Below are 20,940 nucleotides of genomic sequence, written 5' to 3'. Positions count from 1 at the left end.
GGTGGTTGGGCGCTGACGCGGAGGGTGGGAGCGGGCCACGCTCCCGGGCGTGGGGTGCGGGAGCCACTGGCGCGTTGGGAAGCAGCCACAGCAACGTGGGTTTTCCCAGGAAGGGCAGGTGGCTTGTTGGCAGCTTCAGCGGGAAACTGCCTGTCCTAACCGGCTCCTCGCAGGCTGCGCTTGCGTTAAATCAGAGACGGGGGGGGGGGGGGGGCTCAGGCCAGGGGCGAGGTGCAGCCCCTGCCCGCACGGTCCCCAGCACCTCCCCTAGGTGCAGACCCCGCGGAGGGGGCTGCCCCTGCTCTGGGTGTTGCTCTGTTGGGTGCGTTCTGTCTTCATGAAGTTAACAGTCCCGAGCGCTCACCTCGGGCTCGCCCTTTTTCTCTGATCTTTAGTGTGCAAGGAAAAAGAAAAGCAGAAGCATCGTGGTTTGTGGCTGGCCTTCAGCCCCGGGGCACTTGTATCCGCTCAGCGAATGACCTACCGCTTCCTCCCTCCCCTGATTTTTATGGTGGCAAGGTGAATTTCTGAAGTTTGTCACCTAAAGCAAAGTTCACTGGCTCTTGGTGCTGTAGCAGGTTGGACATGGTTCAAGAGCGAGGAGCGTGGTACTCAAAGCCCCCCCGCACACCGTTTTTCACAGCAGGCGTAACGCTTGCAGTGCCAGCAGCTGGGTTAAAATGTTACGCAGTGTAATCCCTGCCTCTCCGGGCGCAGGCTGGTTGCTGAAGGAGGCAGGGAGGTGGAAAAATCCTCCCCCTGTTTCAGCGCTGTGCGATTGCTTAGGCACCTCCTGGGTCCGGGGAGGAGGAGGGGGAGGAAGGTTCCTGTCTTGTCTGGGAGCCCGGGGCTGAGGCGGTGCCTGTGGCAGCACAGCTCCTAGGCAGAGGTGCTGGGCTGGGTGGTGGCGGTGGGGACAGCCTGTCCCCGCTGGCGACAGCCTTCTGGTTCAGCTTCCCAGGCCTCTCCTTCTGCCAGGGAAACCCAGCCTCGGCAGTGGGGTACCCCCCACGGCCCGCGTGGCGCCCATCTGGGGCAGCCTGCTTTGTCCGAGGGTGGCCCTGGGTGCTGCTGGGCAGCGGGCAGGAGCCTGGTGGGCCTCTGGTGAGGGCATGCACCCTCCGCCGTGCCACACTTTGGGACTTGGGCACTGTCTTCTCCACCTCTGAAGGGTGAGAGGGCTGATGGCTGCCTCCAAGCTGGACAAAACTACGTCCTTCCAAGTGCAGAAACCCAGCACCATGTGAACACTTGAGGCTCCTGTGATGATTTCTGATGGAGGCAGTTAGGGGTTAAGTTACCTTTCTTACTGGCTCCCCTGAGATCAAGACACCACGGTGTGCAGTGTTTCTTGGGTTATTTTTGTTAGTAGGCTTGTCACTGCCTTAGAACAAGTTTGTCTGCTGTGCAAGTTTCTCAGTGGTTCTAGCTACCATAAAATGCTTTTCAACCTTGCCTTGCCCAAAGATTTACTCTTTTTCTAGCTAGGCCTCTCCATCTCTGTTCTTCCTGGCTGCCCATATCTTCAACCACATCTTCTGTTAAAAAAGCAGAGAATGCAGGTGATAATGGAAAACTGCTGTGGAGGCAAGTGTAGCTGTGCATTAGCAACAAGGTCAGAAGACTGATTCTTAATCTCGGGATCTGCTATCGCTGTCTGTTGCCTGACCTTGGCGGTTTGCTGGTGTTTTGGAAAGGGCTGAATTGCTGGCTGTCGGGGCTTTTTAATATGTGGTTGTAACAGGCTTCAGGGGGAGAATTGGAGGAATATTGTGCAAGAGAAATCTGATCACCGCTACAAGGTTAAGAAGAGGAAAGGAATGTGATAACACAACATCTGTGCCCCAAGATGGGGGATGGGGACCCAAGGGGATGGTGTCTGGAGCAGTTCTGCTGGTGGGGTAGCAGAGTTGCACTCCCACTGGAAGCTCGCCGCTCTGCCAGAGCAGCCTTGCTTCTGGGTTTCCCAGCTGAAAAGCGGAAGTAAGTAGGTCAGGAACATGCACCTAGATAAATCCACCCGCAGACCCGCCTCATGCACAGTAAAAACAGCGTTGTGTTGCAGAGCCCTGTGTTTGTCTTTGTCGTGGGTAAATGACTAAACTTGGCAGCACACACCTCTCCTGGCGCAGCTTTCCAGCACTCACTTTGCTTTCTTCAATTTTGCTCTATTGGTTGTACTAGAAAGTTGTTATTTCCAGAAGCTTTGAAGGTCTGAAGTTCATGCATTGTTTTATTTGCATTTGAGAGGTAAAACCAGTCCACAGGGCAGTGCTTGGACAGAGTGCAGAAGGCGAAAACCAGAGCATGGCTACTCCCATAGCGGCGGTGGCAGTTGCTTTTTGGAAGCAAGTCAGTTTTTTGCCAGTAGTAGCAAGGCTGGCGGAGGGTTAGCGTTTGGTTCTCGCCTTCTGCAAGCACATGGTTTGAGTAGCGGAGCTTACACGTACCCATTTGCCAGTTGACCTTCCTGTTGCATTCTACCTCTTTAATGTTAGTGAGTCCGGAATGAGTGATTAACTGGCATTTTCTTGACAATTTGGCATAGATACTTAAATGGGTGACACGTGTTCCCTCTTGGGGTGGGTGGGAAAATAGATTTACAGTCACAGAAGCAAGCTCTTTTTCTCAAGCTGAAGAAATAACTGCTGTGGTGCTCACCAGCTGCTTGACCAGTCCCGAGGGAAAAATCCTGTGAAGCAGGCCACTGAAGTAAGGTTCCCTACAGCTAAGTGACTTTACAGTAACAGCATGTTTTCTAAAAAAAACGTGTTTCCTTAGTTTGCCCTTCCCTTCCACTTTAAAGAGAAAAGCTCTACTGCAACCTGTTGATGCGCCTGTAGGCTCAGAGGAGTTTTATGTAGTTACTGTCCAACAGCATAAAACTGCAGGATCATGACTCTGGCCCTGCTTGCCTAGAGCTCCTGCAGGTCAGGTTAGCTTGACATCAGCCCTCCTTTCCCAGCTCTGCGCTAGCTAGCATCCTGCTGCTGTGGCTGGGCAAGACTGGAAGTGTAATGTGGATATTGCCTGCTAGCAAACTGCATTGGAGTGCCCTGCGCGCAGGCACTGGGGGTAACGTGCTTTTACCATCAGTGGTGCTGGAGCCTGTGAAGCCTCTGCCAGCCTGGAAGCTCAGTGTGTGGGCTCGGCTGTGCTTGAGGTGGGCTCTGGTGCCAGCTCGGGTCATGGCACTGTGCGAGGTAGGATGAGGTTGCTCAGTGTCCTGGGCAGAAGGGATTTTGCAGGATGGGCAAGTTCCCCAGGCTGCTGCCTTGCAGCGTGCCCTTGCCCAGCTGTGGGGAGCAGCCACCCAGCCTGTTTCCCTGGGGCTGTGTGTGGCCCCAGGCAGCTGGCGTGGGGCTGCCCTGGTGGGAGGCTGTGGGCTGATGGGCACATCTGTGCCGTGGGATGCAGCAAGGCAGCAGGAGCTGCTGAGGACAGTGTTGCAGCCGTCGGCTCTTCTCTGCAAACCCTACCCAGAGCTCCCTGTTGCATTTGTGGGTCCAGGAGCTCGGCCACGTGAAGATTTCTGTAGGGCTCTCGGGACTGGCAAAGTTGGTCTTCCCAGGCTTGTGCTGCATGGAGTTTTCCCTAGAGCTGTTGTGACAGGCACCAGTGGTAGCACGGGGTGAAGCCAAAGTCTTCCCTGTGACACTCTGGAGCAGTGGCTCCCAGTGCAGCTGCTTCTGTCTGCAACCTGATGTTCTGCTGGTCCCCCTGCACCCAGAGTCTAACAGGCTAGCTCACTGTCTTGGGCCCTCGCCATCTCGGTATCTTTCTGCAGCTAAGGTATGTCCCGGAATAAGATACATGTACTTTGAGAGTTATCGACTGATTCTCAGTACCTGCCTGAAATGTGATTCCTTCGTTCAGCTCTCTTCTCTTTAAAGTTGAGAAACATGCTCTTCCTGACATAGTTGATGTTTTTGCTGGTGCTGGTCTTTGCACTTTGCCCTAGGTCCTAGTCTTTGTTCCTGTTTTCTGTGATGTTTGAATTGCATGTTGTTGTAGCAGGATCACCTAGCCAGCTGGGTTCAGGACTAATTTTCCGAAGTTTTGGCCAGACAGAAAGTTTACAAATGGGTTTAAATGTGGCTCCCAGGTGTGGGGAGCACAGCGTGGGTAACTCAGGGTGCCAGATGCAAAGTATGAGGCATTTCGGTGCTTGTAAGTGCCTGAGCCAGCAGCTGTGGGACCCTGTGAGTGCCCTGGGGCATGGCTGCAATGCAAGTGTCCCTGTATCGATGCAAATACAGAAAAGCCACGAACAGGCTGGAATGCGGCTTGAGTTGTTTAGGTGTATCCAGCCAGATTTTACTGTGGATGCACCAGAGCTAGGAATGAATAATTTCCCCACCTGCCATCCATGGATTGTTAGTGCCAGAGGAGAGGTTTCCAGACCAGCAAGCCCAGGGCCCTTGTCGAGAGCACTGCATGCTGCAGCCCCACTACGCTCACTGTGTGGGTCGGTCCCCAGTGTTACAAAGCTGCTGAAAAATAAATGCAGTGTTTATACCTCTACCCACAGATGGGTTATATCCAATTTGGGTTTAATGATGGCAGTAGAGCTGCTCTCATATTTCAGCGTGGGCCCTTAGTATAAAAGCAGTGTTTGTTGCACCTAAAGTGCAGGACGTTTCTGGGAAGCTGTGGTTTCCGCCAGGGAGGTAGCTGGAGGCACCTCTGCTGTCTCCCACGTCCCCTGACGGGATGTCCTGCAGAAACGTTTCCACTGGGGCCATCTCTGGAGCTAATACCTATTAATTTAGTCAGTTTATTTACATTCATTAAACTATTTGTTTGGTTTATTATTCAGCTGAAATTTAATTTGCATTTGCTATACTGACACCAGCCTTCGCATGTTAAAGCTAGCACATACCCCGCTGCTCTGAACGTGCTTTGGCTTGAGCTGAAGAAATGCTGCTTGGCCTCATGAGACCTGACCAGGTACTGCTCCAGGGGGAGGTTTTGTCTATTCACAGAGGTCTGTGGATAAAGAGGAAGAGTTGAAGCTGTCAATACATCTGAACTCCTTCAAAATAATCAGAAAAACAGGAGTTACTGGTGCAGTCTGAAAGTTGGTGCTGGCTTGCGAGGCCAAGGGGTGCCTTGTCTGAGGCTCCGAGGCCTGGCAGCTCCTGCGCCGGAGGAGCAGCCATGGGGGTGCCTGGGGCTCCTTGCTTACTGGGGCAGGAGCTCACATGAGTTGGAGCGGGACAGACCTTGCTTCTGATTCCTCTCCTCTTTAAAAGGACAACAGAAGCTAGTCAGGGTTTCCTGTGGAGAGCTTTCTGTCTGTTCCTCAGCCCATTTCTGCCTTTCTTCTGGCAAGTGGCTTGCTGGCATGGAGGCTCAGGGGGCTGCTCCTGGCCTTCCCGGGGCCGCCTCTGGAGGAAGGGATCGCTGTTCCTGTGTGTGCTGTGTTGGCCTTGAGCAAGCAATCACATGAGCACTGCGGTCTTGGGTTAGGTTTAGTTTTGAGATTTTTGTGGCACGTATTTTTCCTCTGCTTGGTGCAGAGTTGTGCCCCTTCCCGTCCTTGAAGCCATGACGAGTGCTGAGGAAACCTGTGCTGGGGCTCGGGCTGCCCAGGACTTTGGAGGTTGGCAGGTTTGCTACCCAGACACGAAGGCTTTCCCGGGCAGGTCCAGGGCTGGCCAGTTTAGGCTGTGGCTCTTGCACATCACACTGCGTGTCTGAAAGTTCCAGCTCTTCACAAGCGTCCCAAGAAACCGGGGTGGCTGAAGGGACCCGAGCAGCTGAACGCTGCGGGATGCGCGGAGGGCCGCGGTGCCTGGCTGGTCCCGGCAGGACAAGGCGAGGAGCCAGGCGGCTGCGGCACGGCCTCACCAGAGGCATGCTGTGGCCTGCTCGGCTGCAGCCTCCCTGGGGCGCCCTGTGCTTGCCGAAATCTCTGGCTCCATAATCTCTGCTTTAGTTGCTGGGATTTCTTAAAGTAACACTAAGAGAGGAGTTGTGTTTGGGGGCGGGGGTGTGGTTTTGTGGTTTGTTTGCGTTTCATACAGCAGAGCAGGGTGAGAGGACAGAAAATTCGTCTGGAGACTGCTTATTGATTCAGTGCCCGGCTGTTTTGTGCTTGTCCTGCTTAGTATGGATGGCTGTGCCCGGGCCCAGCCGTGCCATAGTAACTGCCCTCGCCTTGTAATTCAATGCATCCACTTGCTTACAGGTTTGGCAGCGCTGAAGCGCTCCAGCAGTCGTCCCATGCTGCACTGGTGCAGCACTCGAGATCGGGCTATTTATAACCCCCCTGGGCCGGGGTGATTGGGCCGGCATCCCTCCGCGAGTGCGCCTGAAGAACCTGTTAGACACACGTCTGGTTTTGTTCTGGCGCGGCAGGGAGAGGAGAGCTTCAGCTGCGGGAGCTACTTTTGGGCTTTGCGGGTACTGTGGTGCTGTGAGCGTGGCGGCTGGGGAGCGGGGCGACGGTGTGTGGTGGATGAAGGTTGCTGACCAGCGCTTTGGGGGAGCTGCTGTGAGCCTGGTGTCCGATCCTGGCAAGCACGCAGGACGTGAGCTCAGGGCGCATGGGATACTGCACAAAGTCAGCTGCTGGCCCTCTGTCCTGCCACCCTGGGGCCAAGTAGGGTTTTTCTGTGGAGAAGGAGGCCTTCTGCGTGAGAAGGCGAGCAGGTCCTGGCTGCAGCAGGTGAGGGCTGCCACGTGGGAGTTTGCCTTGCGGGGACTTCAGTATATGTGTGCAAACAAAACTGAATTTTCTAACTTGGTGCTGTATGAGCCAGCCTGCCTGTGATCATGGGGAACAGCCTTTTTGCAAACTGCTGCAGGCATGTCACTGATCTAATCTTCCAGACGCGCAGCTTTAACTCGCCCGATGAGAGGTCACCCCTCTTACCAAAGCCTGCCATGAGCTGCACCATCTACCCGGAGATACCAGAAGCTGCCCAGTATGCTGGGTTGTATCCAGACATCATCCCCAGCAAGGCAGTGACTGGAAGCCTGCAGAAGTACGCTGAATACATCCAGGACCTATCCAAGGCCAAGGACGATGAAGGAACAGTGACGGTCTGTGATAAGAGCTGTTTGAAACCCAGCGTTGGCGCTGCTGGTCTGCTCCAGCAGACAGAGGCATCCGGTGCGGTGGCTGTCCTTCCAGCCGACCTTGGGGAAGGGCCGGCAGGGCTGGTCGATCATGCCCTGTCGCTTGAGGTCTGCCAGAGCTGCATGAAACTTGAGGACAGCAGCTTAGCCCATAGATCCTGCCGCCGGGAGGAGCACGTGGCAGCAGCTGACGGCGGGGATGCAGCCCCTGGAGCACGTCCCACCGGCCAGGGCCACGGTGATGGACAAGCAGCCTTGTGTTTAGACACAGCCTCGGTGGGCCCAGACAGCATGCCAGAATGCAGAGGTACCGATGTCTCTCTGGGGAGCCCTGGGATGCCGCCTTCTGCTCTGCCAGCAAGCACGGGGAAAATCCTACCGGCCCAAAGGACAGTTGTGCTGCCTGTCCCCACTGAAGAGGTGTCACCTGAGGTGCGAGGCACAAGTACTGGTTTTGTAATGACAGACCCCACTGTCTGCCCCGGCAGTAGGTCCAGCTGTGATCCTGACTCTCAGGTGCAGGCACTGCCCTCAAAGCAGCAGCAGCAGAAGAAGAGGAGAAAGAAAAAGAAGCTCACACTGCTAGGTGCTCAGTGGCATGGCACTCTGTCACGCTCTGTGTAGACAAAACACTGTATGCCCGTCATGGTGGTGGTGGCTGCATGTGCCCGTGGGATGGGGCAGGATGAAGGGCAGGGGAGGCCAGGTGATGTTTTAACTTCATGGCAGAAGGAAAAGGAGGAAGGTGGTGAGATATCCCACCTGGGGTGTGTACCACAGAGGGGTCTGTCCCTTGTCAGTGAAACAAACGTAAGGGGGGTTTGCTTATTTTTTTTTTTTTAATTCATAAGGCAAATCTTTCTTTTGTTTGTGGCTGCAAACGTGGCCCTTGTAAAGGATGGGAGCGGATCTGCGGCAGGCAGGAGCATGGGGCAGTGAGGGACTGGAGCAGCATTTGCTTGGAGTCTTTGGCTCGCTTGAGCTGCCATGGGTGGGAGACGCCTGACCTGCAGCGATGGAGCGGCTCCGCGGCTGCCCTGAGCGCAGCGATGGCATGTTCCTTCTCCTTCACCTGGTGCATCTTCCCAGCACTGTGGGGACAGCGGGGCCCCAGCCACTTGCTGCAGTGTGGGAGGGGAGCAGCCGCCTGCTTGGCCGCATCTTGCTTTTCTCCTCTCCTGCTTCTCCCCAAGCTGGTGTACCATGGCTGGAGTCCACGCCAGTCACTCCAGCATGGCACCAAACGGTAAGTCAGAGTGGCTTTTGTTCTTGCCAGGACTTCTAAGATAGGAGAAACTCAGGGGTTTTTTTATTTTTAAGTCTCACGGTCAAATTTTGCCTTTGTCGCTGTATTTTGGTTTTGTTCAGTTGCTGTGCAGTGGCCGAATTTTGGTCTCGAATGCTGTCTTGCGGTGCACCCAGCAGCATGAGGGGATGTGCAGTGTGAGTGACCCGGGCTGGCTGCTTGGTTTCTGGTTTAGCGCTGTGTGTGCTCTCCATGCCAGCGGCAGGTGTCTGGGCTGCAGGCCCAGCTGGCTGCAAGATCGTGCAGAAACTCTCATGCTGCTCAGGATTCGAAATGCTTTTGAGGAGGGAAAGGCAGAATTTGGGCCCTCAGAATGACTCTAGAGCCAGTAACAAGAAATGCGCTCCTAAACTTGGTGACAGAAATGGTAGGGTTTTAATTTCCAGTCTTGCGCCTCTGATAATCTGTGCTGTTACTAGATGCAGGGAAGGGAACTCCTCATCTACAGAGCAGTCCCTCCGGACCAGGCGAACTCACAGCAGCGTGGTGTTGCCATCTTTTTGACCTGATAATCGAAGAAAAGGATTAGTGACTGACTCTGGTTTAGAAGATTTGTTTGAACATTAAGTGACTAACATTTCCCATAATCTGTGCTATCTATCACTGTATGCAGCTAGCCTATTCAGGTTCAGGTGCACCCTCTTTCACACCAGGATCCTGACTGGTTGAGTTCGTGAGGTGCCCGTCACCTCTGCAGGCTTGCTGTGAATAGGAAGGGTGATTAAAACAGGGCCTGTCACCTTGGCATGTGTATTCATCGTCCAGGTGCAAAGACAAAACTTAATCCTTATGTGATCTTCTCTGCCAGGTGCGAGCCTGGGTTGATTCCTCCCGGTGAGGTGGTGTCTGTGCCGCCTTCTCCCCTCCTCAGTGTTTTGCTTTGCCTGCTCTCCTGACGCTGTAGTCTTGCCTGCACTCGAGGTTTGCTCACGCTGTGCTCTGGGTAGCAGTGAGAACATCGCGTTACAGCTCGGCTGCCAGCCAGCACAAGCTGGAGCTCGGCAGCCTCAGCCATGCCTGGGGGTACGAACCAGGGGCTGAAAGGAGCAGGGTCCTTGCTGGGGTGCTGGTGCATCCTGTGGAGTGACAGGGGCGACTGGAGGTCACAGCCTTTGGTCGAAACCGCAGAACTGCATCTCGAGGCTGACGTGTACCCAGGAAGGGATCTCCTTGCTCCATCTCCAGCAGCGTGAGCAGGGCGGTAAGCGGGAGGAGTGGCTGGGTAGTGCCCCCGGAGCGGGTGGAACCGCTTCCCTGTGACTCAGCTGCCTTCCATGAAACAGTCTGGGCTGCATTGCATGGCGCACTCTCCTGTGGGCAAGAGCTTGCAAATAACACAGCTCCTGCCCCCTTTGGGGCTTGAACGTTGAGCAGGTAACAGGAGAGAGGTCTCTACAGGTGTCTTCCGGGTATCCCTGTTGCTCTTCCTGCCATCTTGAGTGTGCTGAAATCGGGTGGCCGATGCTTTTGCCTCGCTCTCCCTGCTGGTGCTGCTGAGGCTGCAGCACAGCTGGTCTGCAGCAGGCAGCACGGGGACTGCTTCCAGGCAGGTGGGTGAAGCTTGCCCATGGGGAGAGCACGCAGGATGTTGGCACGCAGCAGGCAACGCTTCCTCCAGGCAGGCATGCTGTCAGCCAGGGTTGAAACAAAACACACAGTTTTCTTTGAAACATACCCGTTCTGTAAAAACCCCACTGGAAAGCCTTTGCTGGCCTTAAATCAAAGGGTTTACCTGCTGGACAGCTGGTCTTTTTCAGTGCAGGCTTAACTTTTGTTTCTAAACTTAAGACAGTGTTGTCTGGAGCTGGATCTTCTGGCATAAGGAGACAGGAAGGTGTTGCCTCAACATGTCTCTTCTGTTACAGAGTGCAGAGCTGTATCAGCCCCAACTTCACTCAAGAAGGGAAAGAGGGATGAAAAGTGCAAATAGGTTGTATTTCCACAGACAAACAGTCTTCAGATTTCTGAAACAATCAGTAGTTTGGGGCTGTGATACCACAGAGTAGTGAACAGCAGAGGTGTGGTCCTGGCTGGTGACTTCTTGTCTTGTGCAGGCTTTCCCTGTCCTTGCTTTGCAGCTGAATGTGTTTGCTGCACTTGAGGCCAGCATGCATATGGGTGCTCAGCTCTCGTGTGACACCTGTCTCCTGGTTTGGTTAGTCCCTATGCACTGCTTCCCTTCTCCCCACCTGCAGCTCCAGGCTGGCTGGTTAATTTCTGCTCTTTATGGAGGCACCTTCTTTGCAGGATCTTGCTTAGAAAAAAGACAAGTCACATTTGCTCAAAGATGATTTTTTGGGAATATCCTGCCAACTGTTGTGATGCAGGGGTAGCTTCAGCACCCACCTTGCTACTGTTGATGAGTTGGTTGGTTGGAAAGCATCCTTGGTCAAACCTTTAGCATGATTATCAGGTGCAGGGGTGGGCCTGAGCGTGGCATAGGGTGGGCTGCAGTAGCATCGGGACAGGCAACGTGGCTGGGAATGAGAGCAGAAAGGCAGGAGCCAGCACATCCCACGGGCTGCTCCTTCCACGCCTCAGCTGCCAGCAAAAGTCAGCTGTTGGTGAGCAGCACCTCGAGCTTGTCATCTGTGACTCTGTTGGAAAAGCTCCTTGGTCACGGACAGGTGGAGACTGGGGGTCTCAGGTTGGTGGGCAGCACCAATGCAGCTGTGCCTGGATTTGGCCTTTGGCCGCTGCCACAGCGATTGAAGCTCTGCTGGGTCTTCAGCCAGTGCTGCAGCCTTCCTTGTAACCAAGTTCTGCCTCCCATTTCTGGCTGCTAAAGCAGGAGCAAAAGTTCAGGGATCCTTCCCTGCTGGGGTGGGCAGGGGCTGGACTGTGCCTGGCTCAGGAGCCTGGCAGGTCATCCCGTCAACGGTACAAGCAGCCGCAGGTGTAGCATTTCTGTGATGGCTTTTCTGCTCTCCCTCCTTGTCCTTACATGTTCAGGCAGTCCAGGAGTGTGGCTGTGCTGGCTGCAGGGTGTGACGAGGGGCTCTCCCCAGCCCTCTGGGCATGGTGTGTTTTTTCTGAAACCACATCTCTTGGGGCACTCTTATGTGGAGCTTTTCTTCCTCCTTTCTAGCATGACTGCAGCTTGCTGGAGCCAGAGCCAGGCCTCTTGTCTGGCTTGCCTGTGGCTTCATCTGTCAAAGAAATGAACAGCTTGTGCTGGGGACATAAGCAAAGTGACAGGGAACATGAACAGCAGCTGCTGAGATGCTGAAGGCAGCAGAGGCTGCTTAAGGTAGCTCTGTTACCTGCTGCCTTCTGGAACGGGTGTGCTTTCCTTGTGTTTCTTGCTCTTTTATAGTGTCCTAATTCAGCCTTGACAGTCCTCTCTGAGGCATGTTGGCTGTTGGCAGCCATAGTCTGGAACAGGAGTATGACCCTCTGGGGACACTCCAGCAGGGCTCGTTGCTGCAGCCTGTGTTGTGCTCCAGAGGCGTGCAGGGGATGTGGCGTTTCCAGCCCTGTTCTTGTACACACTAAAGGTTGGATGACTTTTCTGGGCTGCCAGAGCAGTTGGGGCTGGTAGGCGAGAACTAGCCGTGGCAGCTTTAGGTCTTCAAGCCACAGCACCAGTCTGCATTTCAGAAGTGGTGGAGGCTGAGCTGCCGTCTTCCCTGGAGCACAGCCAGGGCTGGGACGGATGCCTTGCTAGGAGGGGAGGAGGAGGAAAGAGACCTGCCAGGTGGGGCTGGCTGGAGGACTGTAGCTTGGTGCTCAGCAGCCTCATGGTGTTAACCTGGCTTTGAGCTGCTCTGACCCTGTGCAGCCTTTTGGAAAGGCCGTTGCTGCTGCCTGGGAAAGCCCCCAGCCTGCTCCATTTGCGCAGCTGGTGAGCAGCTGCTTGGGAGCACCAAGCTGGAACTGCTGTGTGTGGCTCCGGGGGTCCAGCAGCTGGGTGTGCTGGCACGGGACAGCTGTACTGCAAATGCGCCCCTCGGGGCACTGTGCCTGCTCCCTTCCAGCATTTGCCATCTGGGCCAGAGGGTCCCCAGGCTGGGGGCAAGAGGGTCTCTTCCTTCTCTCAAAGGGTCTTTTTCGCTGTTCCAGCTTACTCTGGCAGCACCTCGGTCCTCTTTAGCATGGTCTGCAGCCTGGTTTGGTGGGTGTAGGCTGCTCTAGGAGACAAGATTTAGGAAGCTCTATCAGCTCTCTGACGCTGTCCACCTTATTGGAAAAGAAAACTTCATTGCTGGAGCAGTGAAGTAGGTGCAGAGAGCTCCCTTCCCTGTGACGCACGCATCTGTCTAAATGAGCACTTAAAATGTCGTCATCTTTTTCTTGAATAAAATTGCTTAGGCAAAGCCTCGCCCTGGCACCATGGGATCTCTGCGAAGTATTTTGGAAATGCAGAGGGTGGCCAGATGCAGGTAGGGGCGTGGGAGCTGTTTGTGTGCCTGTGGAGTAACCTGGCTCCCACCTGATGCACAGCTTAGCAATGCAACTGCCGTGTCTTCCCCTCCCTGCTCTCCTGGCTCAACAGTAGCGTACCAGGAGGTATGTTAGGAGCTGTGTAACATGTTGGTGCAGAGGTTACAGCTGCCTCTAGGCTGCAAAGCACCACACGCCCATTTCTTTTAATTAAGAGGCTTCTTAAGACTAAGCTGAATGTGTTGTACACTGACCCATCCTTCCTGCTTTCCTTCCCTCCCCTCTCCACACAGGGTTTGTGGAAGACGAAAACCCTGCAGGCAAGTGAGAGCATGTTAATTAAGCTGTGAAGGGAAGGGAGGGAAGGGCCTGGCACATCTGTGCCTAGTAAACACCAAGTGCAGAATAGAATGCTTGCTGCCTTTTAACCCCTGGTTCACTTGGCTTGGCCCGAGGATGGTGGTGGTGTCTGAACCAGTCTCCAAACACTCGGCGAGGACTGTCCGTTTGCTCAGACCTTGTCTAAATCCTTCTGTTTTTGCCCAGAGCACCCGTCTGGTGTGGCACTGATGAACGGCAGCGGCCCGCACGAGAGCCTTAAGGACGAGAAGGATGCCAGGCAGAATGGCCATGAGGAGGCTGACCCAGGAGAAGATGGGAACGACCAGGAGGTCATTGTCATACAGGACACGGGATTTACCGTCAAGATCTGTGCGCCAGGAATAGAGCCCTTTTCCCTGCAGGTACCTCCCTTTGCCAGCTGGGGAGAGGAATGGAGGTGGTGCTGGAGGAGGCGGTGGCAGGAAGCATTTGAGCCAGGGCACATGCAGCACGGTCTTCAACCAGCTGGGTTGGAAGGGGCAGAGGACTGTGCCCAGGAAGGCCCCTACTAGCTCCCACAGTCTGGACAGTACTGTGCTCACAGCTCACTTGCTTGTCCGTCCTTTGGTGGCATTAATTGGGGAAGGAGGCAGCAAGGCATGGAGGGTGCAGGAGAGAAGCTGCCTGACCAGTGGCTTCTAGAGAAAAAGGAAAGAAAAGGAGATGTGAGCAACAGGCTGTCTGGCGCAGGCCTGCCTAGGCTCCCTGAGGATGGGGAGGTGTTTTGTTCTGGATCCCAGGTGCGAAGCGAGGGGAGGGAGAATGAGCTGAGGTGTAGCTTCTCTCTGCCCATCTCAGAGGGGTGCAGGCGTGGACCCGAGCACTGGGGAAATGGCCTTCCCGCTTCTGGGAAAATAGGATTTATGAGTCTTGACTCTCAGGAGGGGAAAATCCCTTGCTTGCCCAATGGTTTTGGCATGATCTCCCTTGGGCTAACCTGGGCTTAGGACAGCAACAGGTGCTAGCACGGCTCAGGGAGCTCAAGCGGCAGCCTGAGGATCAAGGGAGCAATGCAGTCTTCCCTTCCCCACTGCACAGAGAGCTCCACATGTGTCATGGGGACAATGACATGTGCCACCAGATCAGGACAGGCTTTCACATACCTAACGGATGTTCTGATTTAGCTTAATACTTCACTGAAAATCATTTGAATGAAGTATCTCTAATTCTGGGGAGAGATGTCTGGAGTCTAAACCCAGTGGGAAGTCTTATCTCCCCAAGACCAGCAGAGAGTGCAGTGAAATTGCATCGCCTGTGGAACTAGTTGTATCTCAGCCTAGCTTTTTTCTCCTTTAAATCCCCTTGGCTGTTAGTTTTAATGGGCTAATAATAGCAGGCCATGTTGTTTAAAGCAGCTTATGTAAACTACCCTGTGTCCTGCTGGCTTGAGAGCAGTGTCAGTGATGCTGGAGCCAGAGCAGGGAGGTAGGAGAGCAGCCCTGGTGCACAAGCTGGAGTGGCTTCTTGCATCACGGGAGCCATGCACTTGCAGGCGGCATGCCCTGGAGGTGCGGCACTGGCATGGACATGCCGCGCTGTGCCGTGGGTACCGCAACAAACTGAGTGGAGGAAATAGTCTGTTTTCCATGTGCATCATTCAAAGCCTTGCCACAAATGCACAGTGTGAACGGGTAAGGGAAGAGTCTCTGGGTTCCCCCACCACTTTCTGTTCCTTCTCTGCCACCTCTGTCCCATGCCGAGTGCTTGGCACAGCACCAGGCTGTTACATTTCTGGGTGTCGAGCCCTGAGGGATGGAGCTGGGGTGGCTGACCTTGCTAGAGGTGGCAGTGCCTTCTCAGCAGAAACAGAAGTGATCTTCCTGGTAGGGAGAGCCAGAGTCTGCCTTTCTAAGCCTGGAGAGGTAACAAGAGGTGTTTGATTTTGCAGCAGAGGGACAAAGTTTGGCAAGAACACGTGTGAGGATTGAGAATAACTGTCTGGGTCTTTCTCTTCTTAAGGTCTCTCCTCAAGAGATGGTGCAAGAGATCCACCAAGTTTTGATGGACCGTGAGGATACCTGCCACCGGACTTGCTTCTCTCTGCAGCTGGATGGCAATGTCCTTGACAACTTTGCTGAGCTGAAAACTATTGAAGGACTGCAGGAGGGCTCACTGCTGAAAGTGGTGGAAGGCAAGTTCCTTCAGACTTCAGGAGGGAGAAAGTGAGGGTGTTCATAGGGAGTGGTTTTGGCCACCTGGCAGTCTTTTCCTGTGGTTCCTTTTTGAGACCTGCGTGCCAAAGGAGTAAGCAACTGTGTAATCCCAGTTTCTTTCCTCCCTTTTCACTCATCAGAACCGTACACAGTGCGAGAAGCCAGGATACACGTCCGTCACATTCGGGACCTTCTGAAGAGTCTTGACCCATCAGATGCTTTCAATGGTGTGGACTGTAATTCATTGTCCTTCTTGAGTGTCTTCACTGAAGGAGACCTGGGAGGTATGGGGCAAAAAGGCTTCTCTGGTGTGTCAGTGTTTTCATTCCCCTGACTCCTTGCTTAGTTAAAACACATCATTAGCCATCAGCTGTCCCACATTATTCAGGAGTGCAGAGAAACACTCGGAGCACTTCTGCTTTCCTCCTTGAATAATTACTGGAGGAGGGAACGCTGTGTCTGTCAGCACTGACTTTCTATCTCTGTTCTAGACAGTGGAAAACGGAAGAAGAAAGGTACTGAAATGGAACAAATTGACTGCACCCCTCCTGAACATATCCTGCCAGGTAGCAAAGAGAGACCCCTGTGTGCCCTTCAGCCCCAGAACAGAGACTGGAAGGTAGAGTTCTCCTGTGTCATTAAAACAGCTATCGGCACATTCCTTGCAGCAAACTGATGCCTGGGGATTGAAAGCTGCACTGAAATGGACTTTGGGATTTGTTCTGCTAGATGCTTAATGAGTGCTGGAATAGCGCTGCTTAGCCAAAAGAATAAAGTCCAAGAGCTTGTGTGCAAAGCACTGGACACAGAGTCTGGACATCTGCTGAGCATGAAATGGCCAGTCTGTAGGGAGGGGTGGCAGGGAAGGGAGAACAGCACTTCCCTGCAAAGTCCTGGAGACAGGATCTGCAGATCACTACAAATTACCCTTAGCTTTCCCATACCCTCCCACTTGGATTCTGGTTTAGAAGCTGCCACTTGAAAACCAGTACAGCAAGAAATCCATGCCTTGTGCAGCCCAAAGGCCCAGGGTGTCTGTTTTCACTTATGTCTTACGGTGTGAAAGGCAAACTGAGGCAAATTAGTGAACTGCAGACGGCTGGAGGAAGGCTGTGCTCTTGAGACCAGGTTGGGTTTTTTGTAAGCTGTTTCTGGAACCAAGCAAGGGTGGCAGGTAAAAGGAATCTGGTATGTACGTCGAATGGCTGTGTAATTCAAGGGAATTAATTCCCGCTGACAGGAGTTGCTTCTGTTGTGTTTTTCTATGTAGCCTTTGCAGTGCCTAAAGGTATTGACAATGAGTGGCTGGAACCCTCCACCCGGTAACCGGAAAATGCATGGGGACCTCATGTATTTGTATGTCATCACCGTGGAGGATCGGCATGTCAGTATCACCGCATCCACTCGAGGATTTTACTTGAATCAGTGAGTAACTAAGATTCTCCCTGACCTGCCCTGCAGTAGGGAGCTTGCCATAGCCCACTGGAAAAGAACCCACAAATAATTGCTGCTTTTTTTTTTTTTTTTTTGGTGGAAAACAGCCTATTTTAATTTGCTGCTCTCATGGGTTTGTAGGAGTTGCTATACTGGATTGGGCTGTTCAGTTATGCCTGGTACCACTTCTCCACAGCAGATAAATGCCTGATGCTGTAGGGAAAGTTTAAACATACCATAATGTTATCAGCTAATTACAGCATTTTGAGTTGGGAGGGAATTCCTCCCTGACCATTGCACCTATCTTGTTTTGCCCTAAAGTAAAAGCACAGCCTGTCAGAATTTTCTAAGCTGGGCACAGATTGGACTAGGTTTCTTTTTATCATGAGGGACTGTTAAAATGGCTGCGCTGTGCCTGTCAGAGTGGCTGTACTGATGGAAGTGCTGCATCCATCCAGCCCAGTAGCCTGTAACACAGAGAACTTCAGAGCAACAGACCCTGCTGTACCTGAGCAACCATCAGCTGAGAAACATCTCTGGGTGGCCTTGATCCTGCAATCCAGATAATTACCTGGGCAACCATAACTGCGTGTTTGAAGTACAACGTTCTAACTCGGAGACGGAGAACGAAGCTGCCTGAAGAGAAGGGAAGCTTAAAATAGAGAAGATAAAATTCAAGCACATTTCCAGCTTCTGTCTCATTATGAAATGGAGGTGCTGTGGCTTGTGGAAGAAATAGTTTGTAGTCCATTGTTTCTCCCCAGACCTGTAAAAGCAAGTGTTCTAAGTAAAGAGTCTAAGGGTACACATATGAATGCAGGTCCCAGGAGACCAAGTGGCACAATGCACACGAAACAAGTGGCCTTTTTGACTTTGGCGAAATGTGACCTGGAGAGGGGGACCTGTAGGTGTGCTCTGGTGCTTAGCCTTCTAGCTGGGAGCCGTCGTATCTTGAGAGGGCACTGACTGTTTGGTATAGTTTGTGCCATTACCCTTGGGTTCTCTGTTAAGCAAAGGCCCCTTTGGTGTGTTTGGGAAGCTTGGTGATATCAGTCCTTCCCAGCTATAAAAATATAAACCTTCCTTGAACTTTGTGGTGGCTGAAGATTTGCTCTGCAGTCTGTTAGGGGCCAGGGGCAGGGTTACTAGCTGTATCTCATGTGGAGAGACTGGAGAGGGCCCTCGCAGCCCACCTGCCTGCGTGCCACATGGTCTCTGCTGTGCAAGCAAGGGCTCATTGTGCAGGCCTTTGATATAGTGCATATATGGAAAGCTCTCATTCACGTACCACGTTCCTGGGGTATGGGAAGCGTCAGGTAGGACAACGGCTTGTGACCTTGTTTCTTCTTTTTCTTGCAGGTCTACTGCATACAACTTCAATCCCAAACCTGCAAATCCCAGTTTTCTCAGTCATTCCTTGGTGGAACTGCTTAACCAGATCAGCCCTACCTTCAAAAAAAACTTTTCCGCTCTGCAGAAGAAACGGTAGCAGCACTTTTTCCTCTCTAGTTGCCTTTAGTTGTTGTGAAGTTGCTTGGTGAGGCTCAGCTATGTGGTTGGTTCTGTGGGAACTGGATGCCACTGATACAGTGAGGTTTGTGATGCCTGGTTTCTCTGAGCTCACATAGTGGTGGGGCAGCTGGGACATGCAAATTGGTGCAGCGAGGACCGCGGAACACCTGATTAAATGTCATGGTAGCACTCTGATGTAAGTGGCTTTCCCTCGCTCAAAAGATGGAGCTGTCAGAGCTGATGTGACTTGTCCGCTGTTGTTCAGCGTGGCACAGAGGCTGGTGGAAGCCCAGAGTCCTGATCCTTATCCACCGGATGGTTTCTCTTGGCTGTAGCTCCCAGATGACTCTTGCTTACAGCATGTAGATGTAGGGATTTTGGTTCTGCCTGAAGCAAAGGGTGGAGAGGGTGACAGCTTTCCTTTGCCATGGGAGTTATTAGCTGTGGGGCTTACCTGGGATTCAGTGCACTCCCTGGTGAGAAGCTGCACACGTAGGGCAGTTGTGCAGTGGGAGAGAAAGCCCAGAGGTGGGCTGCAGTAATCATACAAGGGGAACCGCTGGTGTGTTGAGCAGCTCCTGAGGTGTGGGTCTCCTCGCTGAGTCGCTATGTTGGCTATACACCTCGTGGGAGACTTGATGACTTCCTAGCTAGACAGGCAGCAGAGAGTTAATGTGAAACACAGCCACATGTGACTGAGCTGGTAACCTGTGCAGTAGGTACTTCTCCCCTGAATCCAAGAAAAGAGACCTAAGCATAAAACGCCAGGGAAAGTAACACGTGAGAGCTCTGCATAGGCTTACAGTGGAGAGCAAATAATTATTTAAAATATGCCCATGCATGTTCATTTTCTTTCTTTTCCTCTAGCTCCTATAATAGGAGAGAGGGAAAAAAAGTATTGTTTTATTCTCCTGTTCTTGCTGCAGGGACCACTTACTCTGCTCCAGGACAGTGGGCCCTGTGCAAAAGCCTGTCATTCTTTAGAGTCCACTTAATGAACTGCCTTGGCTCAGCAGGGTGCAAATTGACAGGCACATTGTGCAGCTTTCAGGAGCTCTGCTTCTGCTCTCATTAAGAAGATGAAAGTGGCAGTAGACAAGGGCTGGGAATTAGCAGTGGCCTCCAGCCACCACTGTGACTATCTGGCCATTTAAAAATTATTATACTGTATTGCTGCCTGGGACAGAAGTAAATACAGATGAGACTCCAGCACCTGCTGAGAGCAGACAGATTACACAAGAGGCCATTTGGTGAAGCTTGCTTTTTCACTTCATTAGTGGATGTGTGCTGTGAGGGGTATGCTAATGCAACCCGTATTGACCGGTGTGAAAACGGGGGCCAGCCTGAGAGGTGGCTAGCGGGCGGTGGGCATCCTCTGCCTCTGAATGCAGAGGGTGATGGGGATCTCTAGTCATAAAAGTGGGGAAAAGAGGGATGGGGAGAGCCCAGGTAATTCTGAAGACTGCTGTTGAGAGATGCTGTCCATGCCAGTCAGTCATCACGGCTATAGAACTTGTTAAATGAAAGTCTCTTGTGCTGCTCGTGAGACCTGGTCTTGTTCTGTTGTTTGTCGAAGCTGATATTGCAGCAGTGAGAAAGTTCTCTTAGAATGGAAAGCAGCCTGCCTGTAGAAAATGTCTTAATTGTTTTCACTCCCAAACTAGGGTTCAGAGACACCCTTTTGAAAGGATAGCCACTCCTTTCCAAGTCTACAGCTGGACGGCTCCACAAGCAGAACATGCCATGGACTGTGTCCGGGCAGAAGACGCTTATACTTCTAGACTGGGCTATGAAGAGCACATACCTGGACAGGTACTGGTCTTGCTTTGCCTGAGAATGCTGGTGAGAGTTTTGCTGCCAGCTGTGCTGGGAGCAGGTTAACTTTTAACAAGTAGACCTCAGGTCTGGAGCAGTTCTTGTGTCTCTGAGCAAACTATTCCAAATGTTCATAGCATAAAATCTCGCAGGGCTGTATCAGCTGCTCGTGGGTGGCTGCCTGCCTGTGGTACGACCACATTGCTGTGTGCTGGCTAACAGAACCTGCGGCATGCTCCTCCAGAGCTAGCAAGCTGCTGTTTCAGTTAAACTGCGCTGTGTAAGCTGGGCTAAGATCTGTCCCAAGCTGCTGTTGATTAAAGTCCGTTCACGAGGAGTGTTCATTCCTGCTGCTGATTTGCTTCCTGTGAAATTAGCAGCCTGATTTCTTGCCCCTTCCCTTCTCTTGCAAAATGCCTCATAAAGCAGAAATGCTTACTCGCCCCTTCCTACACAATGCATCGCTTCCCACAAGGCTTTGCCTCTTTCAGACCAGAGACTGGAACGAGGAGCTGCAGACCACACGAGAGCTGCCGCGCAAGAACCTGCCCGAGAGGCTGCTGAGAGAACGAGCCATTTTCAAGGTAATTTTGGGATGTGCAGGCGACTCCTCACACAGCCCTTTCTCTGCTGCCTGTATTGCATCTGGACGCTTCACCTGGGCTACCCTTTAGAAACTGCAAGAGGAGGATCCCCGCTCGTAAGCTGAGGGCTCCTGTTCTCTCTGCAGGTCTGCCTTCTGCTTCCAGCCCCATGGGGAAGAATTGTGCTCCTTCACCCAGTGTCTCCCTGCTGACCCTGACCGAGGCAGCTGCCTCTTAGTGCTCTGCCATTCCGTCTGATCCAGCCCTCCCTCGAGGAGGTGGGAGG

General features: G+C 53.0%; 1 protein-coding gene across 3 annotated transcripts in view; it reads left to right on the top strand.

Annotated features, from left to right (window-relative positions):
* CLUH (clustered mitochondria homolog) overlaps positions 1-20,940 on the top strand; it is a 38,900-nt gene that overhangs the window by 948 nt on the left and 17,012 nt on the right. The window contains exons 1-10 of one of the 3 annotated variants that reach the window (XM_080397694.1): positions 7,729-7,792; positions 13,069-13,095; positions 13,322-13,518; positions 15,116-15,287; positions 15,450-15,593; positions 15,801-15,928; positions 16,580-16,734; positions 18,103-18,228; positions 19,920-20,067; positions 20,562-20,654. In XM_080397694.1, coding sequence (XP_080253820.1) covers positions 7,732-7,792; positions 13,069-13,095; positions 13,322-13,518; positions 15,116-15,287; positions 15,450-15,593; positions 15,801-15,928; positions 16,580-16,734; positions 18,103-18,228; positions 19,920-20,067; positions 20,562-20,654 — 1,251 coding nt within the window. In that variant the 5' untranslated portion in view covers positions 7,729-7,731. Of the gene's footprint in view, positions 1-5,867; positions 7,673-7,728; positions 7,793-13,068; positions 13,096-13,321; positions 13,519-15,115; positions 15,288-15,449; positions 15,594-15,800; positions 15,929-16,579; positions 16,735-18,102; positions 18,229-19,919; positions 20,068-20,561; positions 20,655-20,940 lie in introns of those variants that run through there. The other 2 variants (XM_080397692.1, XM_080397693.1) reach the window with 2 other exon arrangements.

The sequence above is a fragment of the Falco punctatus genome, assembly GCF_963210335.1.
Source record: "Falco punctatus genome assembly, chromosome: 1".
NCBI classification, from domain to species: domain Eukaryota; kingdom Metazoa; phylum Chordata; class Aves; order Falconiformes; family Falconidae; genus Falco; species Falco punctatus.
The sequence above is the reverse complement of the archived record's forward strand: the minus strand, read 5'-3'. Positions and strand labels throughout refer to the sequence as shown.